This window comes from Carcharodon carcharias, chromosome 3 (genome assembly GCF_017639515.1).
Source record: "Carcharodon carcharias isolate sCarCar2 chromosome 3, sCarCar2.pri, whole genome shotgun sequence".
NCBI lineage: Eukaryota > Metazoa > Chordata > Chondrichthyes > Lamniformes > Lamnidae > Carcharodon > Carcharodon carcharias.
In genome coordinates, this window is record NC_054469.1 from 161,843,580 (window position 1) to 161,860,600 (window position 17,021).

The 17,021-nt window shown below is 41.6% G+C and overlaps 1 protein-coding gene across 1 annotated transcript in view; it reads right to left on the bottom strand.

The window, feature by feature from the left end:
- The window catches only part of ice1 (KIAA0947-like (H. sapiens)), a 152,251-nt gene that overhangs the window by 26,427 nt on the left and 108,803 nt on the right, over positions 1-17,021 (bottom strand). The window contains exon 14 of the mRNA XM_041183929.1: positions 4,564-4,732. Coding sequence (XP_041039863.1) covers positions 4,564-4,732 — 169 coding nt within the window. The remainder of the gene's footprint in view (positions 1-4,563; positions 4,733-17,021) is intronic.

Below are 17,021 nucleotides of genomic sequence, written 5' to 3' on the forward strand. Positions count from 1 at the left end.
GAAGCTCTTACAATCTCTGGCCTATTCTATCTAGAATACAGGACATGCCATTTAAGACGAGTTGAGGAGGAATTTCTTTAGGCAGAGGATTGTGAATCTTTGGAATTCTCTGCCCCATAGGGCAGTGAAGGCTCAGTCACTGAGTATGTTCAAGACTGAGGTTGATAGATTTCTACATATTAAAAACATCAAGGGATATGGGGATAGTGCAAGAAAATGGTGTTGAAGTTCAGCCATGATTGATTAGCCATGATCTCACTGAATGACGGAGTGGGCTCAAAGGGCTGAATGGCCGACTTTTGCTCCCATTTCTTATGCTCTTATGTTAATACATAGTTAGTACAAATTAAAACTGTATTCAAAATAGCTCTTAAAGCCTTAGTTAATGGAAATAGAATTAATGGGCTCAAAATTGGTGCTTGATAGGCATACTTTAAATATTCACTTCATTAAGCGCCAGTGGTTTGTGGATGCAGTGTCTATTATCATTTTTTTAAATGATAAGTATCACTGGCATGGCCAGCATAAATTGATTGCCAAAACCAGTTGCCTTTGAGAAAGTGGTGGTGAGCTGCTGCACTGTGTACATCCACAGTGCTGTGAGGGAGGAGTTCCAGGATTTTTAACCAGCAACAGTGAAGAAATGACAGTACAAGTTCAAGTCAGGATGTTGTGTGGCTCAGAGTAAAACTTTCAGATGGTGTTGTTCCCATGTGTGTCCTGCCTTTGGCCTTCTAGGTGGTAGAGGCTGTATGTTGAGAAAGTGCTGTCGAAGGTGTAGAGGCAAATTGCTGCCTCTTTATGCTACTGGTGAAGGGAAAGAATGTTTAAGATGGTGGATGGGGTGCCAATCAAGCAGGCTGCTTTGTCCTGGATGGTGTCGAACTTCTTGAGCTGCACTCATCCAGGTAAGTGGAGAGCATTCCATCATGCTCCCAACTTGTGCCTTGTAGATGCTGCACAGACTTTGGAGAGACAGTAGGTGAGCTACTCACTGTAGAACTCCCAGCCTTTAAGCTGCTCTTGAAGCCACTGTATTAATATAGCAGCATAGTTAAGTTTCTGGTCAATGGTGGGGCATTCAGCGATGGTAATGCTGTTGACTCTCAAGGAAAAATGGTCAGATTCTCTTTTGTTGGAGATGGTCATTGCCTGGCACTTGTGTGACACGAATGTTACTTGCCAGGCAATGCCCTTGCATAAAAGAACTTGATGAGAGCAACCGAGACCAAGGATAAAAGAGCGGGAGGTGGGAGGCAGAGACACAAGATAAAATACTGCAAGGAGAGCGGCAGAGCACAGTATAGAAGAGCAAGAGGAGTGGGGATAAAGTATAAAAGGGTGTGAGGAGCGTGGCCAAGACACAGTATAAAAGAGCGCGAGGAGAGCAGTGGAGATCCAGGATAAAAGAGCATAAGGAGAGCAGCTGAGATGCAGGAAAGCACGAGGGCGACGGAAATACAGTTTAAAAGTGTGAGGAGAGTTACTAAAACATGGTGCAAAAGAACGTAAGGACAGTGGTAGAGGCACAATATAAAAGAGCACGGAGAACAGCCAGTCACAGACCGACCGCATTCTGAGAAAATCAAGTGTGACATCACAGGGAAACAGTTCAGTGATTGGTTGGTGAGTATTTTTCTCATCTGGGAAACATCGGGTAATTTATTAATAATTGTAAGGTTGTATTAGTTGTAGTAAGGTTTACTAGTGGTAGTATAGCTTAACAGTAGTAGAGTTTATTAATTGTAAGAAAATTAAATTAATTAACAATTTGGTTGGCAGGGCAGGTGATGAGTTGCAGCTGCAGTATGTGGGGACTTGTGGATGCCAGTGCAAACTAAGGCAACCACATCTGCAGTAAGTAGCTAGAGTCAATGAGCTGGAGGCTGGGCTACAGGCACTGCGATGAATCAGGGAGGGCAAAAGTTACTGGGAAACTTTGTTCTAGAAGGCAGTCACACCCTTTAGGACAGGGTCATCCCATTTGGTCAGTGGACAGTGACAGGAGTGTGTGTCTGCGAGTGAGGCAGTAAGGGGATCCAGAAGGTAGAAGTGGAGGAGCCTCAGCTCTTGCAATTGCCCACCAGGTTTGAGGTTTTTGCAGCTTGTATGACTGAAGGCAGGGGCTACAAAGTGGGTGAGCAAACAACCATGGCACTGTGGTGTAGGAAACCATTCAAGTCGGGGGTAAATAAATAGGAAAGTAATGGTAGTAGGAGATACTATAGTCAGAGGGATAGACACAGTTTTTTCAGCCAGCAGCGAGAGTCTGGAAGGCTGTGTTGTCGGCCCAATGCCAGTGTATGAGACATTTGCTCAAGGCTGGAGAGGAATTTGCACTGGGGGGGGGGGGATCCAGTTGTCATGGTCCACGTAGGTACCAACGACATAGGTAGGACTAGTAAAGACGTTCTTCTTAGGGAGTATGAGCAGCTAGGGGCTAAATTAAAGATCAGAACCACAAAGGTAATAATCTCTGGATTATTACTTTAGCCACAAGCAAATTGGCGTCGGGTAAATAAGATTAGAAAGATGGACATGTGGCACAAAGATTGGTGTGGGAGAAATGGGTTTTGATTCGTGCGGTACTGGCACCAATACTGGGGAACATGGGGGCTGTACTGTTGAGATGGACTTCATCTGAACCATGCTGGGACCAGTGTCCTGGTAAGTCGAATAACTAGGGTGGTACAGAGGGCTTTAAACTAAATAGTGGGGGGAAGGGATCGTATGAAAGAAGATATGGTAAATCAAAGGGAAACAATGAGCTAATAGAGCAGGATAGTGATTTGGGTAATGAATTCCAAAGTGTGGCAGGAGCACACAAACTTAACAGTACACAGCAGATAAGGCCAGGGGTTGCAAAAATGGCAAAAGGACAAAGTTAAAGGCTCTGTATCTGAACGCGCACATCATGCAGTTTCCATTTAGCATGCATGTAGCGCTGTATTGTACCTTCACTGGGTTGGCATCTCGCTTTTAGGTATGGCTGGTGCTGCTCTTTGCTTGGTCTCCTACACTCCTCATTGAACTAAGGTTGGACCCCTGACTTGATGGTAATGATAGAGTGAGGAATATGTTGGACCATGAAGTCACAGGTTATGATGGAAAACAATTCTGCTGCTAATGGCCCAGGGCACATCATGGGTTCCTAGATGCATCTACACGATACATTGCAGAAACCCATCAAGACTTTTTCAGAAGCACCTTCCAAATCTGCAGTTTCTACCACCTCAAAGAACAAGGGCATCAGGTGAATGGGAATATCACCACCTGCAAGTTCCCCTCCAATCCACACATCACCCTGTTACGAAACTATCATATTTATAACAGTATTGTTGGATATTGTAAGGTAGGTTTATGGTTGTGAGTGTAGATGGTTCTGTCTGTGTGACAGATTTAATTGAATTAGAGTCAGATAAGGTTAAAATTATCAAAAAAGTTAGGTGTAAAAGGCATTTGAAATGCTAATGGTTAAGCTAGGATGAGGGTTCCACAGATAAGGTGTGAATGAAACTTGCATTTTTAGATAAGTGAAGGGGTAGTTTGACTTTCGAAGGGATGGTAGAGTGTTTACAACTCACAAGATAAATAGGGCAAGGTTATTGTGTTTGTTTTTCTCAAAAGGGAAGAGGCTATTTTGATAACATGAAAGATTTTATTATGGGAAAGGTAAATTTCAAAAGACATATAGAACATTTGGACTTTACACATTAAAGAAAGAGAAACATATATAAAGAAGAACGGAAGGCTATGTAGGGGGTGGCCATGTAACACATTGAAAGGTACACCATGTAAAGCAGCCTTGGGAAAAGCCGCTGGCCACTTTTGCAGGAGTTTGCTGTGTCCAGTAACTAAAGTTATGTTGAAAAGTCTTTGGAGTTTCACTATCAAGTGGGTGCTGTGGTAACCTTGCTGGATTGCTTATTTAAATTTAAAATCTATTTGGACTGTTGCCATAAATGGGGTGTGTGGTTGGGAGTCAGGTTAATTAGGAATTTTTGGGATTTGTTATAATATTAAGTAACTGTAATTTATGTCTGTGTTTGAATTCTTTTCTTTTGTTAATAAATGTTTTAATTTCATTTTTAAAATCATTAGAGGTATTAGATGATGCACTACTTCTGAATTCAGTGCACAAATCTTTTTGTAATAAATACAAATTGCAAAACCGTTGTAATAGTGTGGCCAAGTTTCCCTTGTGGATTTGGTCCACCTGGCACACATTACCTGTTACGTCATAACAACTCTAACTTGGAACTATATTGCTATTCTTTCACTGCTGTTGGGTCAAAATCCTGGAACAACACAGATTACAGAAGTTCAAGAAGGTGGCTCACCAGTCTTCCCAAGGGCAAAGCGGATGAGCAATAAATGCCAGCCTAGCCAGCAATGCCTGCATCCCATAAAATAATAAAAAATGCATTTAAGAAGCACAGTTTTTACTTATTGAAGGATATCAGATTAATATCAGTTTCAATTGCACTAGGGCATCCAGAATAACAGGTTCCATTAGTTTATTTTACATCAGCATGATTATGCAATTCGGATTCATAAACTTACCTTCCTTTAAGATACTGTAAGAAAGGAGGCGAGCTCTTTCAAGATCTCCTTGTTGTCGGCAGATTGCAACATAAACTCGAGAAAGTGCCTGAAGACAGTTACCATCAAGGGTTGTTTGCTCAGCCTTCAGTTTCTTGATGATAGCCATCAGTAAAGCTTCTGTCAAATCCTGCCATCAAAGAAACAAATGAAGAGATTACTGCATCAACAATCACCAATAAACTATACAGTCTCTGACATTTTATAGAGGACATGTACCACAGAAACAGGCCATTCATCCTAACTGGTCTATGCCGTGATTTATTCTCCAGAAGAACCCTCTTTCCTTCTAATTACCTGTTGGCTAACATGGCTTTTAATCTTCCATTGGAGGGTGCAAGCAATTCACGTGTTTGACCCCTTTAGATGTTTTTGCACGGCAGCACACACTCAGGAACTTATGGTTTGTGCACAGCCAAGCACCTTAGAGGGGATATTGCTTTTGATCAGAATCAAAACCATCTAATCTTACCCAGCAATAGAAAAATAAGTAGGTGTGATCCAATCATGGCATCTCTCCCACCTAAAATGAAAACCTAGCCTTGGCTGCCCCCAAAACATGACAACTGGAACCCCTACCACTGCCAGAGAATAAAGTTGGACCTGCCACCTTCCGCATTACAAATAATTGTGACCCACTGCTATTTTCCCATAATCTGCAAGAAAATTTGTAGTGTAACCACTGAAAAAAAACATGATCGTGAACTACCACATTAGGCGTATCTTTTGACCCCATCCATATAAAGGAATTTTCTGCCTTGATACCTGCTCTGGCACCCGGAAGAAAAGTAGGACTAATGCTATTCAACAAGGATGAAATTGGACTTGAACCATTGTTTCGCTCCAGCCCTTCATATGCATAATAATAGCTCCCATTTCCAACTGTGCAATAGGTAAATCAGTCCAGTGATTGGGAAGGTGAGCTCTCCCTCACCTTTAGTTTACCCTCCCCATTCCTCTTCTTGCTCATCCTACTCCCCCCACCCATCTGTCTCCCCTTCCACCCTCCTTTCCTTATCATCCTCCTCTCCCTGTCATTTTTTCCTCCTTGTTCCTGTCCATAACCCCCTTCTCGCCCTTTGTTCTTCTCCTTCTCCCATGCGCAACGCCACCAACCTACTTCCCTTCCCCTGTCCAGTTAATCTCTCATCCTGTAATGGTGCTTGTCTCAAATACTGCACACAGTCTTGACCTCCTGCATGCAATGCCACAGAAGTTTGAATTGTAGCTCAATAACTTTCATCTCACAATTTAAGAATGGTTGAATTGGATTTGCCTAACAAATGTGTTAACCTAATCCACGCCATTTTAACCTTCATCCAAGTCACCATTATCTCTCTCAGTGAGGATGTGGCATCAGTGGAATGTTGCAAAGGTAATGCTAGCCTCCTGGTCCTCTACCCAAGTGGAACATTATTCATGTGAGGAGCAGTAGTTTTCAACCACAACATGACATTCATACACATTTAGGCCAGAAATTGCTGTGCAGAAACCAGGAGTAGAAATCTAGAGCACTGAGGGCAACTGTACGGTCCCTGCCACCCAATCAATTAGGTCAGTTAACTCAGCACAGGTTGAGGGCTGAACCTCAAATTTTCCTGATGGTTCAGAGACAGTCTCCATCCACAATGTTTTTTTGGAAGAAATTTATTTACAGTGGCTGTATCCTTCTGTCCCTACTTTACAAAAGATTATAAACATTTCCTTGACAGAAAACTATAATGGCAAAATAATCAATTTTATTCCATTGCTCATCTTTATCAATGTGACTGATTCTGAATCATTTATTTTCTCACAATGGGACAAGAAAAACTGAGGAGCAGTGATTCCCTGTGAAATAACTGCAAGTCCTTTTGAAATTCAAACTGGCATAAAGGGAAACCAAAACTGTATATTTAACAATTACTAAAGCTGCAAAACATACACAGCTTTTGAAACATGGAAACCGTTTGTTGTCATGGATTCACATGCGTTACATCTGACTCAAATTGACTGATCTCCTTTGCATGATCATATTTAACCAGTTGGTCTGCACCACTCTTACTCATTTGCTGAACAATTATCATGGCTGATGGAATTTCACAACAAAACAAGTAGCTTGTCTCCATTGAATATACAGGAAAGCCACATTCCAGATAGTGTGATAATGGTTATTAATATGTCAAATCATTGTGGTGTATGCCAGTTTCTTATCAAACTAATGGTCAAATTTATGGCTTTTGTTCAAAAAACACAAAGTGTACGTGTGGTAATCAAGTACAGGGGAGCAGCCAATGGTGATCTCTTCAGGATGGTTCTGAATATTCACCAATGTTGTGAAATTTCCAAAAAAAAACATTGAATTGTACTTGCCATCTTCATATACATTCCACATTGAATGCCCTTCACTGACATGTTGTTGACACTGTTGTTCCTAGGCAGAGCCTCACATTGCATCACCACAATTCCTAGGCAGAGCCTCACATTGCATCACCACAGATTTAATTTTAAGGAAGAGGTTAGCAGGAACAAAAGATAACGTTCATGCCAGTCTGTAGGGTTCCAATTTTCAGGCCACCACCACTACACTATCTGCCCGGCCTCTCCAAATATTGTAGACATCATAAAGAGGTGAGGATAGCACTTACAGTTTCCAACAGGATAATCCAAAAAGCAATATTTTTTTCTGATCCATTTTCCAATCTTTCAACTAGGCAAATCTTTTGCATCCTGCCCCTATGCCATTCCAGATAACCTAGTCAATGTTCTTAATATGTACATTCACTTCCTTCACAATTTCTTGCCATTATAGGGAGGGTCTGTAGAGCTACCTTGTTGACTCCAATGATTAGTTGCTTGATGCTCATGCAAACATTATAAGCCCAAAAATAAATAGAGAATGACATTGCTACAATGCAACAGCTTGGCACAGCCCTATTGACAAAAATGGCATTCAACCCCCTTCAAAGAACAGCACAATGGGCTTGAAATGGGCCACCTCAACATAAAGAAATGTGCAGCAATGCCCTACTGGTGACTTTCCCCAAAGTGGATTGTGTGCATATATTTTTTTAATGGAACATATTTAATTCCTGAGAGCTCCATATTAGTTTCAGGAATTGTATCTAGTCTTTTTTCCTGGGATCTCCGCAGCCTTATGGTCTGAACAGTCAACAACTTCACATATGAACCATCTTTTCCCTTGGAAGCAGAGTAGGCTTATCATCAGGGAGTAATGAGGGCACCTTGCAGGTATGAATTATTTTCAGAATGCAATTTCTTTGTTTTAAAACCTATGGATGACTTCCAGTGTTATTTACAGTGTCGCTTTGATTTTCTTCATGTCAGTTTGAATTTCAAAGGGATAGGGGGAGTTATAATCTCACCTTTGTTTCTTTAATATTTATTTATTGCATAATTATAATTGCCATACTTTACATACCAATATTCACATCTTTCCAACTTCTCCATAAAATTTATCAATCTGTTATTTCTTTTCTTTAACATCCTAAATCCCCATTTTGTTAGCTCTTGGAAGAAGCTTGCCTCTAAGTTTTTACTTCCAAGGGTACACAGCTAAAATGTTAACCTGCCTTTTCTCTTCACAAATACTAACAGATCTGCTTTTTTATTTCCACCACCTTCTCTCTTAAACTCATGTTTTTTTTTCTGGTTCTGTCATCCAAACCCTTTGAAAACACGGTATTCATGTATGCACTTCCAGCCACTGAAAGTGTCCAATTTTCAGACATTTTCCACTTACCTTTCATACCCTGAATCTATTATTAGTACATTTTTCTTCAAAGCTGGTAAACTCCTACCTTTATTGCCCAGCTTAGAAACATAGAAAATAGGAGCAGGAGTAGGCTATTCGGCCCTTCGAGCCTGCTCCGCCATTCATTATGATCATGGCTGATCATCCAACTCAAAAGCCTGCTCCCTCTTTCTCCCCTTATCCTTTGATCCCTTTTGATCCAAGATTCTATATCTAACTCCTTCTTGAAAACATACAATGTTTTGGCCTCAACTACTTTCTGTGGTAGCAAATTCCACAGGCTAACTACTCTCTGGGTGAAGAAATTTCTCCTCATCTTAGTCCTAAATGGTCTGCCCTGTATCCTCACACTGTGACCCCTAGTTCTGGACTCCCCCACTATCAGGAACATCCTTCCTGCATCTAACCTGTCTATTGTGAGAATTTTATAGGTTTCCATGAGATCCCCACTCATCCTTCTGAACTCCAGCGAATATAATCCTAACTGACTCAATCTCTCCTCATATGTCAGTCCCGCCATCCCAGGAATCAGCTAGGTAAACCTTTGCTGCACTCCCTCTATAGTAAGAACATCCTTCCTCAGATAAGGAGACCAAAACTGCACACAATATTCCAGATGTGGTGTCACCAATGCCTTGTATAATTGCAGCAAGGCATCCCTGCTCCTGTACTCCAATCCTCTCGCTATGAAGGCCAACATACCATTTGCCTTCTTTACTGCCTGCTGCACCTGCATGCTTACCTTCAGCGACTGGTATACAAGGACACCCAGGTCTTGTTGCATTTTCCCTTCTCTCAATTTATAGTCATTCAGGTAATAATCTGCCTTCCTGTTTTTGCTACCAAAGTGGATAATCTCACTTTTATCCACATTATACTGCATCTGCCATGCATTTGCCCACTCACTCAGCTTGTCCAAATCACACTGAAGCATCTCTGCATCCTCCTCACAGCTCACTCTCCCACACAGCTTTGGGTCATCTGCAAATTTGGAGGTATTACATTTAGCTCCCTCATCTAAATCATTAATATATATTGTGAATAGCTGGGGTCCCTCGAAAAGTTCCAGTAGATTTGTCAAGCATGATTTTCCTTTCGTAAATCCATGCTGACTCTGTCCGATTCTGCCACTGTTTTCCAAGTGCTCAGCTATTAAATCTTTTATAATGCACTCTAGAATTTCCCCACTACCAACGTCAGGCTGACTGGTCTATAATTACCTGTTTTCTCTCTACATCCCTTTTTAAATAGTGGGCTTACATTAGCTACCCTCCAATCTGTAAGAACAGTTCCAGAGTCTATAGAATCACGGAAGATGACCACCTATGCATCCAGTATTTCTAGGGCCACTTCCTTAAGTACTCTGGAATGCAGATTATCAGACCCTGGGGATTTATCGGCCTTCAGTCCCATCAATTTCCCCAACACTATTTCCCTATTAATACTGATTTCTTTCAGTTCCTCCCTCTCACTAAACCCTGTGTTCCCCAACATTTCTGATATGTTATTTGTGTCCTCCTTTGTGAAGACAGAACCAAAGTATGTATTTAGTTGGTCAGCCATTTCTTTGTTCCCCATTATAAATTCCCCTGTTTCTGACTGTAAGGGACCTACATTTGTCTTCACCAATCTTTTTCTCTTCACATAACTATAGAAACTTTTACAGTCAGTTTTTATGTTCCCCGCAAGCTTACTCTTGTACTCTATTTTCCTCTTCTTAATCAATCCCTCGGTCCTCCTTTGCTGAAATTTAAACTGCTCCCAATCCTCAGGTCTGTTGGTTTTTCTGGCCAATTTGTATGCCACTTCCTTGGATCTAATACTATCACTAATTCCCCTTGTAAGCCATGGCTTGGCCACCTTTCCTGTTTTATTTTTGGGCCAGACAGGAATAAACAATTGTTGCAGTTCACCCATGCACTCTTTGAACATTTGCCATTGCTTATCCACCGTCATCCCTTTAAGTAACATTTCCCAATCCATCATAGCCAACTCCTGCCTCATACCGTCGTAGTTTCCTTTATTAAAATTCAGGACTCTAGTCTCAGAATTAACGACATCACTCTCCATCTTGATGAAGAATTCTATATTATGGTCGCTCATCCCCAAGGGGCCTCGCAATTAGATTGCCAATTATTTCTTTCTCATTACACAATATCCAATCTGGATGGCCTGATCTCTAGCTGGTTCCTCAATGTATTGGTGCAGAAAACCATCCCATATACACTCCAGGAATTCCTCCTCTACAGTATTGTTATTAATTTGATTTGCTCAATCTATATGCAGATTAAAGTCACCCATAATTACAGATGTTCTTTTATTGGAAGTGCCTCTAATTTCCATTCCCAGCATCACTACTACAGTTTGGGGGTCTATATACAACCCCCCCATAACGTTTTTTGCCCCTTAGTGTTTCTCAGCTCTACCTATACAGATTCCACATTGAATACCTTGCACTATTGCGTTAATTTCCTCTTTAGCCAGCAATGCAACTCCACCGCCTTTTACTTTTTGTCTGTCCCTCCTAAATATTGAATACCTCTGGATGTTCAGCTCCCATCCCTGGTCACCCTGCAGCCATGTCTCCGTAATCCCGACTATATCATACCTGTTTACATCTATTTGCACGGTTAATTCATCCACTTCATTACGAATGCTCCTTGCGTTAAGGCACAAAGCCTTAAGGCTTGTCTTTTTAACATTGCTCGTCCCATTCACACTATTTTTCACTGAGGCCGTTTGATTCTTGCCCTTGATTTCTCTGCCCATCACTTTTCTTATTCCCCTTTCTGTCTTTTGTCCTTGTCCTTGATTTCCCCTCCTCTGACTCCTTGCATAGGTTCCCACCCCCCTGCCATTTTAGTTTAAACCCTCTCCAACCACTCTGGCAAATATTCCCCCTACGACATCAGTCCCAGCCCTGCCCAGGTGCAATCCATCCAGTTTGTACTGGTTCCGCCTCCCCCAGAATCGGTCCCAATGTCCCAGGAATCTGAAACCCTCCCTCACACACCATCCCTTCAGCCACGTATTCATTATATTCATCCTGTTAATTCTACTCTGACTAGCACGTGGCACTGGTAGTAACCCTAAGATCGCTAGCTTTGAGGTCCCACTTTTCAATTTTCTTCCTAACTCCTTATATTCTGCTTTTAGGACCTTATCCTTTTTTTTACCTATGTCATTTGTACCAATGTGTACCATGACCACTGGCTGTTCACCCTCCCCCTTCAGAATGCCCTGTAGCCGCTCTGAGACATCCTTGACCCTAGCACCAGGGAGGCAACATACCATCCTGGAGTCTTGTTTGCGGCCGCAGAAACGCCTATCTATTTCCTTTACAATTGAATCCCCTACAACTATTGTACTCCCACACTTTTTACTCCTCCTCTGTGCAGCAGAGCCAACCGTGGTGCAACGAATTTGGCTGTTGCTGCTTTCCCATGAAAGGCCATTCCCCTCATCAGTATCCAGCAACAGCTTCTTACCTAATGATTGAAACAGAAGCTTTAAAGGGGAAGAACAAGCTTTATAGAAAAACAATGTACTCAGTTTGCACAGTTTGAACAATTTTGCATATACTAATTTTTTTTAATTGAGGTGTTTTCAAAGAATGACCCTATGATACAGCTAAAATGAGCTAAATCTGTTGCTTACTCTTTATAAACGCTCCATGATGTTGGTGGAGTCCAGTGCATCATTAAGCCAACTGTTTATCTCCAGCATATTTGGTATTTGTTCCAGAATTCCAGCATTTGCAGCTTTTTCTATTGGAAAATTGTGCCCAGCAGCTATGGTTCAATCGCTGTAAAGACATAGTCTTTAGCCCAGCTGCCATCTGCTGGAGCAATTTTGAACTAGATATTGGAGGTACTGTATCTATGTTGTAGTTTCATTTTTTGCAGTTAATACGCAGATTGGTGATCTTTTAATTGAAAGCTAATTAAAATTTGTGCTCATGCTACATTTTCACCCCACTCTTATGTCATTAAGGAATTATTTCTCATTGAAGTTTGGCCACTCAGTTTCAGGTATTTCACCAAGTGGTCATAAGTTAAATTTGAACCTTGACATTGACAGGTTGGAATCCCCTGCTTTGCATAACTCAAGGATTCACTTGATCATACAGCTAAGTCGAGGTCGTGAAAGACAGTCATCCCATCTAGCTCATCTTTCCGCAGAAACTTGCAGTAATCCCATCAGAACATTTAGCTTGCTCTTAAATTTATATTTTATAAACTTTGATGAAGTCCTCTCACATTTGTTTTCTTTCAAAGCTAGAGTCTGAGTTTTTCTAACCTTTTCTCCTGATACATCCTGTTGATATTGGGGATCAGCTACAAGGCACTGTTCTGGGTGTTTCCCTCAAGCTTTTGTGACCAGAACAAAACGCAGTGTTCAAGGTGCCGTTTGATCAGAGAAATCTGAAACTTCAGCAGGATAGTCTTAGATTTATACTCTACTGATTTGGAAATAAAATAATTGCTTGTTTTATCGATTACTACTCCTACAATAACTGGACATGGCAAGTGTTGAGCCCATGATCACTTCCATATCAGCCTCTTCTCAAAAAGTTTGGTAACACACAGGGACCATCTCCCCTATCTTCTGACCATTAATTGTATGAATTTTTAATTTGTAATTGAAAGCATATTAAAATTTTAGAGATGAGTCATTTTCCCGTTGACAAGCTGTAACTAGCGGAGTGCCGTAGGGATCACTGCTGGGGCTTCAACTATTTACAATCTATATCAATGATTGATATAGATCAATGTCTATTTATTTTTGATAAGGAATGGAATGTATGGTTCCTAAATTTGCTGATGACACAAAGATAGGTAGGCGAGTAGGCCGTGAAGAAGGCATAAGGAGTCTGCAAAGGGACACAGATAGATTAAGTGGGTACGCAAAAACATGGCAGACAGGGTATACTGCAGGAAATTGAAGAGTGAGCAAAAAGAGGGCCCAAGGAAAGTAACCACCACGCTATCCAATCTGGTCCAGTCTGTGGCTCCAGAGCAGAGTGGCCACGTTCTGAGAGAAATCAAATAAAAACAGGAAATGCTGTAAAAAATCAGGTCTGGCAGATCTGTGGAGAGAGAAATTGAGTGGAGTCGAAACATTAACTCTGTTTCTCTCTCCACAGATGCTGCCAGGTCTGTTGAGTTTTTCCAGCATTTTCTGTTTTTTTTGTTTCAAATTTCCAGCATCTGCAATATTTTGCTTTTATCTGAGAGAAATCAAGTGTGACCACAGGAAAACAGCCAGGTGATTGTTTGGTAAATATTTTGCTCATTTATCTTCAAAACTCTTGTAATTTATTAGCAATTGTAAGGTTTTACTTGTTGTTGCAAGGTTTTATTAGTTGCAGTAAGGTTTACTAGCAGTGCTAAATGTTATGGTAGTAGCAGTGTTTATTAATCATAAATAAATTAATTAAAACATAATAAAGATGGCAGGGCAGATGATGTGTTTCAACTGCAGAATATGGGAATTTCTGGACCCCGGGGAGATCCAGGGCAAACATGTCTGCAGTAAGCATCTGCGGCTTGAGGAACTTCGGCTCCGTCGTTGAGCTGGAGGCCGAGCTGCAGACACTACGATGCATCAGGGAGGGGAGAAGTTACCTGGAACACTTTCTGTACCAGGAGGCAGTCACATCCTTTAGAATAGGGTCTTCTGATTTGGCCAGTGGTCAGGAACAGGAGGTTGTGACAGTGAATGAGGCAGCTTTGGGGATCCCCAAGGTAGAAGTGGAGGAGCCTCAGCCTTTGCAATTGCCCAACAGGTTCAAGGTTCTTGCGGCCTGTGTGGGTGAAGGTGGTGTTTGCCAGGCAGGTGAGTAAACTGACCATGACACCATGGTACAGGAGGCCATTCAAGCAGGGGGAGTTAATAGGAATGTAGTGGTAGTTGGGGACAATATAGCCAGGAGCATAGACACAGAGCTCTGCAGCTGAGAGCAGGAGTCCAGGCGCTGTGTTGCCTGCCCGATGTCAGGGTTCAGGATATCTGCTTGGGGCTGGAGAGGAACTTGCAGTGAGAGGGGGAAGGTCCAGCGGATGTGGTCCACGTAGGTACCAACTACATAGGCAAAATAAGGAAGAGGTCCTACTGTGGGAGCAGCTAGGGGATAAATTAAAAAGCAGAACTTCAAAGGTAATAATCTCTGGAGCACTACCTGATCCACAAGCAAACTGGTGAATCAGACTAGAGAGATAACTGTATGGCTCAAAGTTTGGGGTGGGAGAAATGGGTTTATTCATAAGGCACTGGTACCAGTACTAGAGAAAGTGAGAGATGTAATATCGGGATGGAGTTCATCTGAACTGTGCTGGGACAAGTGTTCTGGTGAGTCACATAACTTGGGTGGTAGAGAGGGCTTTATACTAAAAAAGGGATTATGTTTGGGAAGATGTGATAAATTAAATAGAGATGGCAAAGCAAAAGAGCAAGGTGGGAATAAGGGAAATAATGATCAGAGCGTGGCAGGAAGGGACAGGGTGCATTGACCTAAGAGCACACCAGCAGATAAGGCCAGAGGTTACTAAAGGCTAAAGGAACTAAAGGCTCTGTAGCTGAATGCACATACCATTCATAACAAAACAGATGAATTAACAGCACAAATAGAAATAAATATGTATGATCTGATAGCCGTTACAGAAACATAGCTGCAGGATGACAATGACTGGGACCTCAATATTCAAGGGTACATGACAGTTAGGAAGGACAGGAAGCTAGGAAAAAGGTGGAGGAACAGCTCTGTTAATTAAGGATGACATTGGTACAATAGAGGGAAATGAACTTAGTTCTGGAGATTAAAATGTAGAATCAGTTTGGGTAAAGATGAGAAATAGTAAAGGTAACAAGTCACTTGTGGGAGTGGTTTATAGGCCCCCCAACAGTAACCACATACTGTAGGATAGGGAATATAGGAAGAAATAATGGGGGTTATGAGAAAGGTACGGCATTAATCTGAGTGACTTTTATACACATAGATTGGACAAATCAGATTGGTAAAAGTAACTTGGAAGATAGGTCATAAGAATGTTTGTGGAACAGTTTCAGAGAGCAGCACATTTCAGCGCCACCAGAGAGCAGGCTACACTAGATCCAATAATGTGCAATGAGGCAGGCTTAATTAATGATCTCATAGTTAAGATGTCCCTAGGTAGCAGTGATCATAATATGACTGAATTTCACATTCCGTTTGAAGCGGTGAAGAATGGATCTAAGACTCATGTTTTAAACTTAAATAAGGACAATTATGAGGGCATGAAGACAGAGTTGACTAAAATAAATAGAGAGATTAGGTTAAGGGATAGGTCAGCAGAGATGCAGAGGCAGACATTGAAGGAGATATTTCACAATACTCAGAAAAGATACATTCCAGTGAGAAAGAAAGACTCTAAGGGTTGGACACACCATCCGTGGCTAACTAAAATAGTTAAAGATAGTATCAAATGGAAAGAAAAAACGTATAATTCCGCAAAGATGAGTGCCAGGTCAGAAGATTGGACAGAATATAAAGAACTGCAAAGAATGACAAAAAGATTAATAAGGAGGGCAAAATTAGAGTATAAGAGAAAGCTAGCTGGAAATATAAAAACAGATAGTACGAGTTTCAACAGGTTGCTATAGAAATTCCCCTATTCTGCAGATGAAACACATCATTTGTCCTGCCATCTTTACTAATGATTAAAAACAAAAATTAAAGTTGGTCCTCCAGAGAGTAAGAATGGGGAATTAATAATGGAAAATAAGGAAATGGCAGATGACTTGAACAGATATTTTGTGTCCGTCTTCACTAAAGAGAATGCAAATAACATCCTAGAAATAACTATGAATCGGGAAGTGAAAGGGAGGGGAGAAACTTTGAACAATTACAATCACAAGGGAAAGGACACTGAGAAAAATATCAGAATTAAAAGCTGAGAAGTTCCAGGTCCTGATGGACTTCATTCAGGGGTCTTAAAAAAGTGGCTGCTGAGATAGTAGATGCATTGGTTTTAATTTTCCAAAATTCCCTAATTCGAGAAAGTTCCCATCAGATTGGAAAATAGCAAACATGACTCTAGTCAAGAAAAGAGAGAGACGACTTCTTCTTAATGTGTCCACGGACAGTCTATACATGGCCCAGCCAGAACTGGACACATTTTTGCACCTTGTTGTTGAATTCAGCAAGATCAGCAACAGTGCAGGGTTTCTCTAGCGATAGGCATTGCAGGAAATGTTGCATAGTCTGTGGCTCAGTTCCGCATTCACAAGTTGTCGGGCTGGTTGTATATCCCCATTTGCTTAGTGACACCTTTGAACGACCTACACCAGTCCTAAGTCTGTTAAGGCACTTCCAGGTTGCCCAGTTACAATTAGCTCCTGGGGGAAGGCTTTCATCTGGTAGAATTTCCATCGCTGGGGGTTGTTCAAGACTGGCGAGCCAGTCTTTCCACAAGGCGATGCAGGCTTCAGGTGGGGTTGATTGTAATGGAACAACACTGTTCATGAAGCTCTTCCTTGACTTTAGGCGGCTGGGTGTAGGTGTATGACCATGTAGAGGGTGCCTCTCATCTGATGTTTGACAGAGTCGCTCCTTCTTCCTGGCTACCGTTCTTCTTATACCAGGGGGAGCGATAACTGCCAGGATATATAGGCTGTTGGTGTTTGT